General features: G+C 43.5%; 1 protein-coding gene across 1 annotated transcript; it reads left to right on the top strand.

Moving 5' to 3' along the window:
- Positions 1-4,944: 4,944 nt before the first annotated feature.
- On the top strand, positions 4,945-7,889 carry trh (thyrotropin-releasing hormone). The gene is made up of 3 exons (XM_060835043.1): positions 4,945-5,134; positions 7,001-7,027; positions 7,315-7,889. The coding sequence occupies exons 1-3, from the start codon at positions 4,945-4,947 to the stop codon at positions 7,887-7,889; spliced, it is 792 nt and encodes a 263-aa protein (XP_060691026.1).
- Positions 7,890-12,552: the final 4,663 nt, after the last annotated feature.

The raw sequence follows: 12,552 nt of genomic DNA, 5'->3' as shown, positions 1-12,552 counted from the left end.
ATATTGCTTGTAATTCTGATCTCCTTCCTATCGGAAGGATGTTGTGAAACTTGAATGGATTCAGAAAAGATTTACAAGGGTGTTGCCAGGGTTGGAGGGTTTGAGCTGTGGGGAGACACTGAATAGGCTGGGTCTGTTTTCCCTGGAGGCTGAGAGGTGACCTTATACAGGTTTATAAAATCATGAAGGGCATGGATAGGGTAAATAGGAAAGATCTCCTCCCCAGAATTGGAGAGTGCAAAACTCGGGGACATAAGTTTAAGGTGAGAGGGGAAGATATAACAGGGACCTAATGGACATCCTTTCCATGTGGAGGGTTGTGAGTGTATGGAATAAGCTGTCAGAGAAAGTGGTGGAGGCTGGTATGATTACAACATCTAAAAGGCATCTAATGGGGGCATGAATAGGAAGGGTTTAGAGGGATATGGACCAAGTGCTAGCAAATGGGGCTAGATTAGGTATGGATATCTGGTTGGCTTGGATGAGTTGGACACAAGGATCTGTTTCTGTGCTATATAGCTCCATGACTCTATGATTCTATGAGTCTGCACTGAGGAAAAACAAGCCCTAAATATCCTAATTCCATTTTCCAACACTTAGACCATAGCCTTGTTGCGTTCACATTGTAAGTGCTTATCTAAGTATTTCTTAAAAGTTATGAGGACTTTGCCACTCTTACAGGCAGTGAATTTCAGATTCCTATCACCATCTGGGTGAGAAAGCTTTTCCTCACAATCTCTCTGAACCTCCTGCCTCTTCCCTTCAATCTATTCCCCTGGTCATTGATCCCTCCATAAGGGGAAAGGTTCCTTCCTGTCTGTGCCCCTCACAATTTTATCCATTTCAGTCATGTCACCCCTCAGCCTCCTCTGCTCTAAAACAACCCAGTCTGTCCAATCTCTCTTTGTAATTAAAATTGTTCAGTCCAGGCAACATCCTGGTAAATCTACTCTATACTCTCTCCAGTGCAATCACATCCCTTCTAGCATAACCTCCCTGTTCTTAATCTCTATGCCTCAAGTATTAAAGGCAAATATGCCATATGCTAGCTTAACCCTTTATCTCCCTGTCCCGCCTCCTTAAGTGGACATGCACACCAAGGTCTCTCTGATCTATGGTGCTCTCATGGCCATCATGTAGTCCCTTGCTTTGTTTATCCTGTCCAAGTGCATCACCTCACATTTATCTGGATTGAATCCCATTTGCCACTGATCAGCTCATCTGACCAACCTATCGATATCCTCCTGTAATCTCATTATTTACCATACAATAAACCTAAAATAGACCTGAGCTGTGCAATAGTGATTTTGATAAAGTAATAGCAAGCTCCTGATAGATTGTTTCAGAAGAGCATCAGGCGAAGTTTGTCACACCTCCATTCTCACTGTTCCTATTTATTCATGTTAATATATGCAAATGAAAGGTATTGCTTTTCATTAGCAGTTCTAGGGTTAAGGGAGAGGGGGAAAGAAGGAGACTGACTAAAAAAATCAGGACCCATAATTAGAAATTAGGCAACTGACTGAGCTTCAGGGTCCTCAGCCGAAGTATCCCCTTTAGATTTGAAGCCATGATTAACTTGCCTAGAGATTAACAAGAAATGTTACATAGACAGTGGGCCAGTGTTGACTCACTAACTTCCCACCTGGAATCGATCCTGCTCTTGTGTTATTTCTTTCTCTACATCCTCCTTCTTGGCTTCTTACTTTGATTAGTTTTGCATTTATATCTCCTTTCACACATCATGTATTAAATAAAAATTTAGTTTCAAATTCAGAAACCGCCTGTTACTCATACATAACAAATTTGTCCAATTACCATTGTAAGCACTCTGCGCATAAGTCTCTGATAGCTGTATAATGAAATCTCGACACGACAGACGGCCTGTCATCTCCAATACAGACACCTGTCAATATTACACTAAATTAGGGACACAGACATCGATCAAAGATGCTTGTGTACCCAGGTGCCATGTTTTTGAAATATGAGCCTTTCATCTGTTTGAGTAAATGTCCCCTTCTGTTTTGCTCAATTCACTAAAGTGAGAAGCGAGATGAGGAATGGGATTCCAGTCAGGATGGTAGCTGCACACTGCTCCACAGCTCCCCCAAGGATATAAACTGAGCACACGGAGAATAAAGAGAAGGAATAAGGTTAGCAGCTGTGGATAGAGACCAGGTCTGACAGCAACAGCAAAGAGAAGGACAAAATACAAATTACGAGAATTGAATGAAAGCCAGAAATAAAATAGCAGAAGCAGAACAGGAAAAAGCAACTGACCTGAGCTCACTCATTCTCCTCTGAATTGTTCGTTCTCTACTCTCTGAGGCTTAGGATGTTGCAATGGTTACATTACACCTCAGCCATCCCTGAGTGCAGTGACTGTATCTGCATAGGTCAGTGAATAAGATACAACGGCACAAATTGAGTGGCATGGCATTAGAGGGAATTGATCTAAATTAGCATAACTCTGCAGCAGGAAAGACTGCAGTATTGAAAACAAAAGGACATGAGCAGGCTTGGACAGATTTGCATACCTTTTCCACATCCACGTGCTCAGATGGCTGTTCATAAAAAAGGTTGTGCTGCCAGGCTGAGATTAATAAGGTGGATTGAGGCCCAGGTGGAGGCATAAGCACCATCAACCAACCTGTTGACCTGAATGGGCTGTTGCAGGGTTGTAAACTCCTATACCAATTTGTGAGTGTGAATGATGCTGCAATATAATTTAACCTTCTAATTATTTTTAAAGTCTTCTTACTGTCAAACTGTAGAAAAAAAAGTGATGATTGCTTGTAATTAACCTATTGGGAATATATTAGCTAACAACACTGTTAAAACAATTGCCTGAAGAATATGTTATTCAAGTGCTTTTAGTGTTTGCCCAAGTCAGATTGCTAACAATAGATGATAGCCTTATACTTTAGATTGCTTGCTGTGTGCCTTTAGATCAAACTACATTAGTCTTGATTTCCTTGCTGTGCTCAGTCAGTCACTTAAACCAAGGAGATCATTAGATTTGTGAACGGTACGTGATGCTTGAACTGAATTAGCAGTGAAGACCAACAGCTAAGCATTAGCTGTCATGGAAGTGTGGCAACATTCACAGAGCACATTCATTCAATGGAACGTTACGCAGTACTTAAACAATAAATGTTCCCTTTCATTCATAAGCCTTCAAGACATCAGCTTTGGCTTAGTGAGTAGCGCACTTACCTCTAAGGCAAATGGCTTTGGGTTCAAGATCCTCTTGTGGATTTTGAGCATATACAATAGACTGACAGTTAGATGCTGTACTATTGGTGATGCCATCTTTCAGATGAGAAATAAAACCAGGGCCTTCTTAGATGGTTATAAGATTTCATATAACTACAAGAGGTGAAGAGGAGCAACAAATGTTGCCCTCAAATAATGCTCAAAATTTATCTTTCAGTCCTTATCACTTGCACAGATTATGTGGCCAGTTTTATCACTGCTGATTGTGGGACCGTACATTGTATACAATTGCCAGCTGACTATCCTACCTTAAAGTTATGACTACACACTACTACAATAGTTGCAAAGCACTTTACCAGTCCGGAGTTATGAAAAGTATTATATGAGTCTAAGATTTCTTTCATCTTTTGAAATGTTGCAAAAGGAAAATCTAGTACCTGTGAGTCAGCAAAAGTTGATTAAATTAGACATTGATTAAATACCCATGTATTAACTGTTTGGTCTGAGATTCATTATGCAAAAGCATTTTTAATTCATATCTTTGGGAATTTTGTACTCCACTTCACCTAACTCTTAACCAAATAATACAAACAAGAGAACTAGATTTGAGAATGGAAACCTCTGATTATCTGTTAATGGATGTATATGGATATCTAGGAATGTTTCTGTGAGTGTGTCTATTAGTGTATGTGTATGTGTTTCTATCAATGTTTCAATGAATAAATGTGTTTGAGCCCGCATGTGTATATTCTTGCTTGTGTCTGCATACATATGGATTTGTGCCGGCATGTATATTTTCAACTGTTTATTAAGATGTGTGCATGAATGTATTTATGTGAAGCATGTACGTGTTGCTGTATACCTGCATGCATGTCTGTGTGTACGTTAGTGATATGTCAAGGTGTGTGTATTTCTGTGACTTTGTTTACAGTTGAATGCAAATATGTCTAAGTCCATGTGCAGGCTTATATATGACATAGATGTCTCCATGTAAGTGTATATATATGTGTATATATATATCCATCTATATGTGTGCGTGTAGTCATGTTTTCATGTTTCTGTATGTATGTATCTCTCTTTATGTGTGGGTCCAAATGTATCCATCCCCTCTTCCGATATATGCATGCGTGTCCGTTTCTATGTGCGTGTGTAAATTTGAGCTTTCAGGAGATATACGTTTAACTTACGACTTGCTAATTTGCATATTAGGGGGTGGGGGAGATGCTAAACGGCTATAAATGTGCAGCCTTCGATCGTCAGAGGCAAACACGTTCCTACAACGATATTGGGAGCAGAAAAGCTCAGTCCGAGACAAGACCTTCGACATAGGACCAAGTCTGGGACAGACAGAACATACCTGACCCGCCGGACAGGTAACAGTACTCAGGAAGAACTTGTGCCTGTTGCTGTTTGCAAGTGTGACTGTGTATTTAAATGTTTTTGTGTGTGGCTGTTTATGTTGGTGTGTCGTGTGTAGCTGAGTGTTGAACGTGTGTGTTGTGGGGGAGGTTGGGGGGGGGAGGTGGTGTGTGGGTATCAGTTCTGGATGTACAAGTTGCTTGTTTTCAGCACGGTGGACAGCGCACAGCGTCTCCCCTGTAACATTGGAAGTACTGTAAACTCCAATTCTTTGTTTCTCGCACACAGAGCGGCCCAAACTTTTTATTTTATTTTTTCTCTCTCTCTTGTTCTCATTCCCCACCCACCCCGCCCTGTTATTGCACCGAGATGAGGTCGGGATGGTTCCTGCTGCTGCTGCTGGGTTACCTCAGCCTACACAAGTCTGTGACCGCGAGTGAGCACACGGCGGCGGGCGAGGACAGGCTGGGGGCAGAGGCACAGCCGCTGGAGGAGATGCTTCAGAGAGCGGAGACCGTCCTCATTCGCTCCATTCTGGAGGAAGGGCGGAACGATGACGGTACACACCCAATTCTCACTGTGTCAGCTTCGGCCATCCTTGTGTTAGTCTGACCCTCGAAAGTTAAGCAACTGTAGCTTCTTAAATCTCAACTGCATGTTTTTCCTTCTTAACATTTAGAGCTGAAAATGTGTTGCTGGAAAAAGGGCTTAGTTGAGCGAGCTTGATGTTAACGCCTCGCTCTAAGAGTTAGAATCACACTTTTAGATGTTTTGCAGTATCTGACATCGGGTTCTGGAGAGAAAGTCGCTAACGAAAAAGGAATCCCGCAGCCGAGTGTAGGGAGGTTAAAATTCCGGAAATAAAACCGGGGGTAAGGAAAGAGGTGCCAGAACAGGAGAAGGGATTTTTTCAGATCCAGGTTTTTGTTTTAATTGTGGTCAATGAAGGCCAGAGTGGACCGGAGTTTTATAAACTCAGATAGCTAGTACACTGGCCGGTAGGACGTAGGCACCGTGTAGGAATCCGGCAAACGGTGTGTGTCTTTTATTCAGTTGGATGAAGCCAAGTCCCCCACTGTCAGTGTGTAATGTCGAGCTCCCTCGCCCTGTGAGAGTGAGATCAGTCTGAAGGTCTAGCGCACGGGCTGAAAGGTCCTGAGCAAGGCGCTATTCACAAGCACAAACTCCTCAAGAAGGAAAGAACTGAACTGGGATAACCTGTTTACAGCTCTTCAGAAAACCCCACACCTCAAAAGGAGACCATTCGGCCATTCCCTCTACCCATTGAAGCAGATAGAGTCACAAAACAGGGAAACGGACCCAGTCCATGCTGACCATAATCCCAAACGAAACTAGCCTCACTAGCCTGCGCTTGGGTCATATCCCTCCAAACACTTCTTAATTATGTACTTATTAAATGTCTTTTAAACATTGGAATTGTATTTGCATCAACCTCTTCCTCTGTCAGTTTATTCCGCTCTGTCTGTAAAAACAAAAATGCCCCTCTGACTTTTTTTTCTAAATCTTTCTCCTCTCATTCTAAAAATATGCTTCTTTGTCTTGAAATCCCCCGATCTAGGGAAAGGACAGTTGCCATTCACCTTGTTTATACCCCTCATGATTTTATAAACTTCTACAAGGGTCATTGTCTACACTCCAGTGAATAATGTCCTAGCCTATCCAGCCTCTCCCCATAACTAAGACCCACCATTTCATCTAATTCATTACCCACACCCTCTCTTTTTCCTGTGCCCGGTTACTGGGATTTCAACTCAGTTGGGAAGAGTCCAACAGGTGGGGTTGGGGAGCTTGGTCCTATTTGGATGGATGCTGGGTTTAAACAATCTATCTCTTAAGGGGCAGCTTCATCTCCCTAAATGCACAGACCAGAAGAGGCTTCCTTTATTGGGACTATGATCAGAGATATGGCTTGCTTAGGTTCTTTCCTTTAAACCTAGGTCAAATACTCCTCACTGCTCCACCCTGTGTTTTATGTTGCTGTCATTCAGGAGACGACCTCCACTGGTTGGGACAGAATGTATTGCCCACCCCCAAACTCTCTTGCGTTTCAAGAAAAGGGAGTGTGTTAATAATATTGCACTCTCGTAATCCATAGTCCCAAGCTAATGTTCTCAGGACATGAGTTCGAATCCCACTGTGGCAGATGGTGAAGGATGAATTCAATAAAACCTGGAATTTAAATAAAAAGGCAATCACTGTCAATTGTCCTTAAAAACAAACTGTCTGATTCACTGTTGTCCATTAGAGAAGACAATCCACCCTTCTTACCTGGCCTACGTCTGCCTCCCAACCCACAGCAATTACGGCATCTCTGAAATGATCTAGAGGAGCAATTAGGGATGGATGACAAATATTGAAGCAAAAAACAGAAATTGCTGGAGAAACCCAGCTGGTAACTCATAAGGAAAGCAGAATCAAGGTTTTGAGCCCAGTGACCTTCTCTCAGACATGAAATGGTTGACCTTGCCAGTGACACCCACGTGTAAGAATAGAAACAGTCGCTGTCGTGCAAATATCTTTTCATAGAACAAAACACAGAGGAACCGAACAGGATCATGTAACTTCCACAGAGTTGAACAGTTGAACTTTAACAAAGCAGTGACGTAACCAAGTTTCACATTGTCTGCCAGTATCAGGCTGATTGTGTAGAGGTTGTCATGCCTCACCGGGGTAAGCAACTCATTCATGAGCCTCTGGTTTTGCCCTCGCCAGCTTTAGGTGCGGACTCGCAGGTCCTCAAGCGGCAGCACCCTGGGAAGCGGCTGGTGGGAGAGCTGGAGAAAAGGCAGCACCCTGGCAAACGCCAACCCGGCCAGGACGAGGAGGACGGAGGCTGGGCACCAGAGAAGAGGCAGCACCCGGGGAGGAGAGAGCTGGATGGGGCTCCCCTGGAGGTGCAGGCAAGGCAGCATCCAGGGAGGAGGTCAGCCTATGAGCCCCTCCCGGGGGAGAGCACGGCCCGCCAGCTGGACACCTTCCTGGGAGAGCTCTCCAAGCGCCAACACCCCGGCAAGAGATCCGTGATGTATGGCCAGCGTCCCGGCCACTGGAGCTGGCAGGAGAATGGTGACGACTCTGGGGAAAACCAGTACAACTCACCACAGTACCTGGAGGCAGCCGGCGGCAGCAGTGAGTTCCTGTCCCCCTGTGATCTCCAGGAGTCTGGGAGTTGCAGCAAAGTCAATTCTCTGTTAGCCTTGCTCAGCAATGCCAACAAGGATAGGGCAGAGGTAAAGAGGCAGCACCCTGGTAGGAGGCTCGCTTCAGATGAAGAGATGCAGGGAAGAGCCTGAACTTACCGAAATGTGATTTACTCTGTTGTAAAAACAAATGTTTGCTTTCATTTACATCAGGGGGTGCCCTCTAAGACCATGTAAAGCTCTGCTTCCTGGGCAGGAATCAGTTTTTGTTCAGTCTGGTTCACCCATCACATTCCCCAGCATGTCCCTTAATGCATGTCCCATTACCCAAGAGAATTGCAAAGAAGGCCAGAGGAAGGGAGGGAGGGAGAAGGAGAGAGAGAGAGCAAGAAACCAGAGGGAGAGGGTAGGCGGAAAGGAAGAGGGGTGGAGGGAATGAAAAGAGAAGCCAAAGGGAAGAAGAGGAGAGGGGAGAGAAAAGGGAGTAGGGAGAGATGGATGGGCATAGGAAAGGGAAAGAAGTGGAAAAAGAGGGAGAACAAGCGAGGAGGAGAGATAAGAGGGATGAAGTGTGGGTGAGAACAAAGGGTAGAAAGAGAAGGGAGGAGAGGAAGAAGGGATGCGGAAAGAGCGAAAATAAGGTACAGAGAGAAAATAGAGAAAAAGGAAGTGCAGATGGGGAGGGGGGAGAGGAGTGTAAGGAAGACAGAGAAAGAACGGATGGAAAGAGGAAAGCTGAGAGAGAGGGAGAGCTGGCAAAAGAGAGAAAACAAATTGGGAACTGGAGATGGAGAGAAAAGGCAAAGAAGTGATGTCGGAAACGGAATGGGATTTTCAAGAGAAAATAAAACATTTCTAACGAGGAAACACTGAATATGTTGGGTGGGATAATAATAGAATGTAAAAAGAGTGCTGTAGGTTTAATCTCCATTGCTCTCAGTTATTATTAACTCATTGCCTGGGAATCATACATCTTCATTTATGTGGTCTCAAAGTGCAAGTTATTCACTGAACACGCATTGACAGACACTGTCAAATTTCAAACTCTGTAAGATACCAGCTTGATTCTGAGTTCTAATAAAACGCATGTCGAAATTATTTTTCTACACCAAACCTCAAGTGCCACATTGTTCAAAGAAATGAATGTTTATTGACTCTGTGCCTATTTAAACAGGGGAGATTGCCATGTGGTGTTCTATGTATCCACCCCTCGAACTGGGCCCATTCCTGATTGTATTCCTTTAACTTTGAAAAATAGAATGCATTCCTAACCTTTCCTTTCCATTACTGACTTAGAGACATAGTCATAGAGACATACAGCATGACAACAAACTCTTTGGCCCAACACATCCAAGCAGAGATATTCTAAATTAATCTCGTCCTATTTGCTAGCATTTGGCCCAGATCCCCTCCAAACCCTTCCTATTTATATACTCATCCAGATGCCTTTTAAATGTTGTAATAGTTCCCACCTTCACCACTTCCTCTGGCAGCTCATTCCATACACCCTCTCCATAAAAAAGTTGTCCCTTAGGTCTCTTTTAAATCTTTCCCCTCTTACCAATGCCTCTAGCTTTGGACTCCCCTACCCTGGGGAAAATTCCTGGACTATTCACCCTTGATTTTCCCTCAGTGTTTGTAACAATTCATGACATTTAAAATATCACTGAAGGCACAAAAACACAAATTATAGTTGTGGGTGATGTAACTCTGACCCAGTCAGCATGCCTGAATGGCTTCTGTTCCTCAGGTTCCCATCTTAAGGGGCTCATGAACTCCTGTTCTGATGCTCTCATTTCTTTCTGTCTAATTGCACCAAATTCTCCACCAATCCATGATCACGTTTTCACCACGATAATTTTTATTGGTTCAGAGTGGAATCCCAACATTGATCCCAGTGAAACAGACCGAAGCAAGACCTTCACAAGGAGGAGAAAGTGATGCTGCAGAGTTAGAGTCAAGAGTGTGGTGCTGGAAAAGCACAGCAGGTCAGGCAGCATCCGAGGAGCAGGAAAGTTGACACTTCGGGCATAAGGCATTCATCAGGAATTCCTGATGAAGACCTTACGGCTGGAACATCAACTCATTAGAAATGGGGCCCAAAACTTCACGAAGTCTGACCAAAGCCTCATATAGTCTCAGCACTGCATCCCTGCTCCTGTATTTAGAGCCCTCTCGAAATGCATGCTAACGTTACATTTGCTTTCCTAACTAATGGAACCTGTCTGCTAACCTTGAGAGAATCCTGAACCAGGCCTCTTGAATCCCCTTGTGCTCCAGATTTTTGAAGCCTTTCCCATTTAGGAAATGGTCTGCACTTCTCTTCCTGCCAAAGTGCATAACCTCACATTTTCCCGTGTTGTATTCCATCTGCCACTTCTTTGTCCACTCTGCAGCACAGAAACAGACCCTTTGGTCCAACAGTCCATGCTGAACATAATCCCAAGCTAAACTAGTCTGGCTTGCCTGCTCCAGGCCCATATGCCATCAAACCTTTCCTATTCATGTACTTATCCAAATGTCTTTTCAACGTTGTAATTGTAATTGCACCCGCATCCACCACTTCCTCAAAAAGTTCATTCCACGTGTAAATCACCTTCTGTGTAAAACAATTGCCACTCATGTCCTTTTTAAGTGCCTCTTCTCTCACCTTAAAGATGTTCCCCCTTGTCTTGAAATTCCCCCATCCTAGGGAAACGAAACTACCATTAGCTCTATCTATACCCCTCATTATTTTATAAATCTCTATAAGGTTGCCTCTCAACTCTCTATGATCCAGCTAAACAAGTCCCAACCTATCCAGCCTTTCTTTAAAATATAAATCTTCAATGGCCAGCAACATCCTCATCAATCTCTTCTGAACCCTCCCCAGCTTAATAATATCCTTCTTATAACTGGGCAACCAGGACTGGACAAGTATTCCAGAAGAGACCTCATCAATATCCTATACAACCTCAACATGATGTCCCAATTCCTATACTCAAAGGACTGAAGAATGAAAGCAAGCATACCAAACACCTCTTTAACCACCCTATGTGTGACTACATGCACTCCTGGTCTCTCTATTCTACAACACTATCCAAGGTCCTACCATTAATTGTAAAGCCCTATCCTTGTTTGTTTTACCAAAATACAATAGCTGGCATTTATCCAGATTGAACTCCATCTGCCATTTCTCAGCCCATTGACCCATCTGTTCGAGGGAGCCCTTTGTAATCTGCCTGTCAAAGTCGTTCTGTAACATCTCTGTCTCCTAAACAATACCTATCAGCGTCATCTGCAAAGTTAGCAACAACGCCCTTGGTCCCTGCATCCAGATTATTAATGTATAACGTGAATAATTGTAATCCCAAAACTGACTCCTACAGAACTCCACTAGTTGCCGGCTGCCATCTTGAAAAAAACCCTTTTGTCCCCACATTCTGCCTTCTGCTAGCCAGCCCATCCTCTATCCATGCCAGTACCTTACCCCAAACAACATGGAGTGTTGTCTTATTTAGCAACCACCTGTGCAACACCTTGTCAAAAGCCTTCTAGAAATCAAAATAGATCACATCCACTGGCTCCCCTTTGTCTAAGTTGTATGTTACCTCCACAAAGAATTCTAACAGATTTGTCAGGCATATCACCCCTTGATGAAGCTGTGCTGACGCAGCTCTATGCATTTTCAAGTTCTTGGTAATCTCATCCTTAATTGTATCAATGATCAAGGTCAGGCTAACCAGTCTGTAATTTTCCATCTTCTGTTTCCTTCCCTTCTTAAATGGGGTGTTAGCATAGCCATTTTCCAGTCCTCTATGATCACTCCAGTGATTCTAAAAAGATCGCCACCAGTGCATCCTCAATTTCCTCAGCTATCACCTTCACAACTCTGATCCAGGTGATTTATCCACCTTCAGAAAGTTTAGCTTCCCCAGCATCTTCTCCTTAGTGATGGCCACTACATTCACCTCTGCCCCCAATCTGTCTTGAAGTTCTGATATGTTGCTGGTATCTTCCACCAAGAAGACTGATGCAAAGAGTTCCTCTGCTAGTTGTTTTTGTTCCCCATTACTACTTCTCCAGCTTCATTTCCCAGCCGTCCAGTGTCTGGTCTTGTCTCTCTCTTACCTTCTACATAAGTCAAAAACTTCTTACAATCTTATTTTACATTGCTAGCTAGCTTACCCTCATATTTCAACTTCTCTTCCTATTGCTTTTTAGTTGCCCTCTGCTGGTTTTGAAAGGATTCCCAATCCTCCTGCTCTCACTGAATTCTAAGTTTTTTCGTTTGCTTTTATGCCTTATCTTCCCCTTAGTTTGTTTCTTCTTCATAGAGATGAATCTCTGCTGTGCTTCCTGAATTATCCCCAGGAACCCCTGCCATTGTTGCTCCACCATCTTCCCTGCTCAGCTCCCCTTCCAATCAACTCTGGCTAGCAACTCCCTCATGCCTTTGTAGTTAACTTTACTCAGTTGTAATATCGTTACATCTGATTCTAGCTGCGGGGTGAATTCTATCACAGTATGGTCACTGTCTCCGAGGTGTTCCTTCACCTTAAGTTGCCTAAGTAAGTCTGCTTCATTACACACCACCAAATCCAGTGGGCTCTACCACAAGCTGCTCCAAAATACCATCTTGTAGATATTCCCCAAATTCTTTTTCTTGAGATCTGCTGCCAACGTGATATTCCCAGTTCACCTGTATATTGAAGATTCCCCATGATTGTTGTAACAGTGCCTTTCTATCTCCTGATTTATATTCTGTCCAATTCTGACTATTCCAACGAGGCCCGTTCACAACTTCCATCAGGGTCTTTTTTCCTTTGTGGTTCCT

The sequence above is a fragment of the Hemiscyllium ocellatum genome, chromosome 14 (assembly GCF_020745735.1).
Source record: "Hemiscyllium ocellatum isolate sHemOce1 chromosome 14, sHemOce1.pat.X.cur, whole genome shotgun sequence".
Lineage (NCBI taxonomy): Eukaryota > Metazoa > Chordata > Chondrichthyes > Orectolobiformes > Hemiscylliidae > Hemiscyllium > Hemiscyllium ocellatum.
The sequence above is the reverse complement of the archived record's forward strand: the minus strand, read 5'-3'. Positions and strand labels throughout refer to the sequence as shown.

Coding starts and splice junctions, on each gene's coding strand:
- trh (XM_060835043.1), top strand. CDS start 4,945: ATGAGGTCGGGATGGTTCCTGCTGCTGCTGCTGGGTTACCTCAGCCTA. Junction 5,135..7,000: donor GGAAGGGCGGAACGATGACG/GTACACACCCAA, acceptor GTAACTCATAAG/GAAAGCAGAATCAAGGTTTT. Junction 7,028..7,314: donor GAATCAAGGTTTTGAGCCCA/GTGACCTTCTCT, acceptor CGCCAGCTTTAG/GTGCGGACTCGCAGGTCCTC.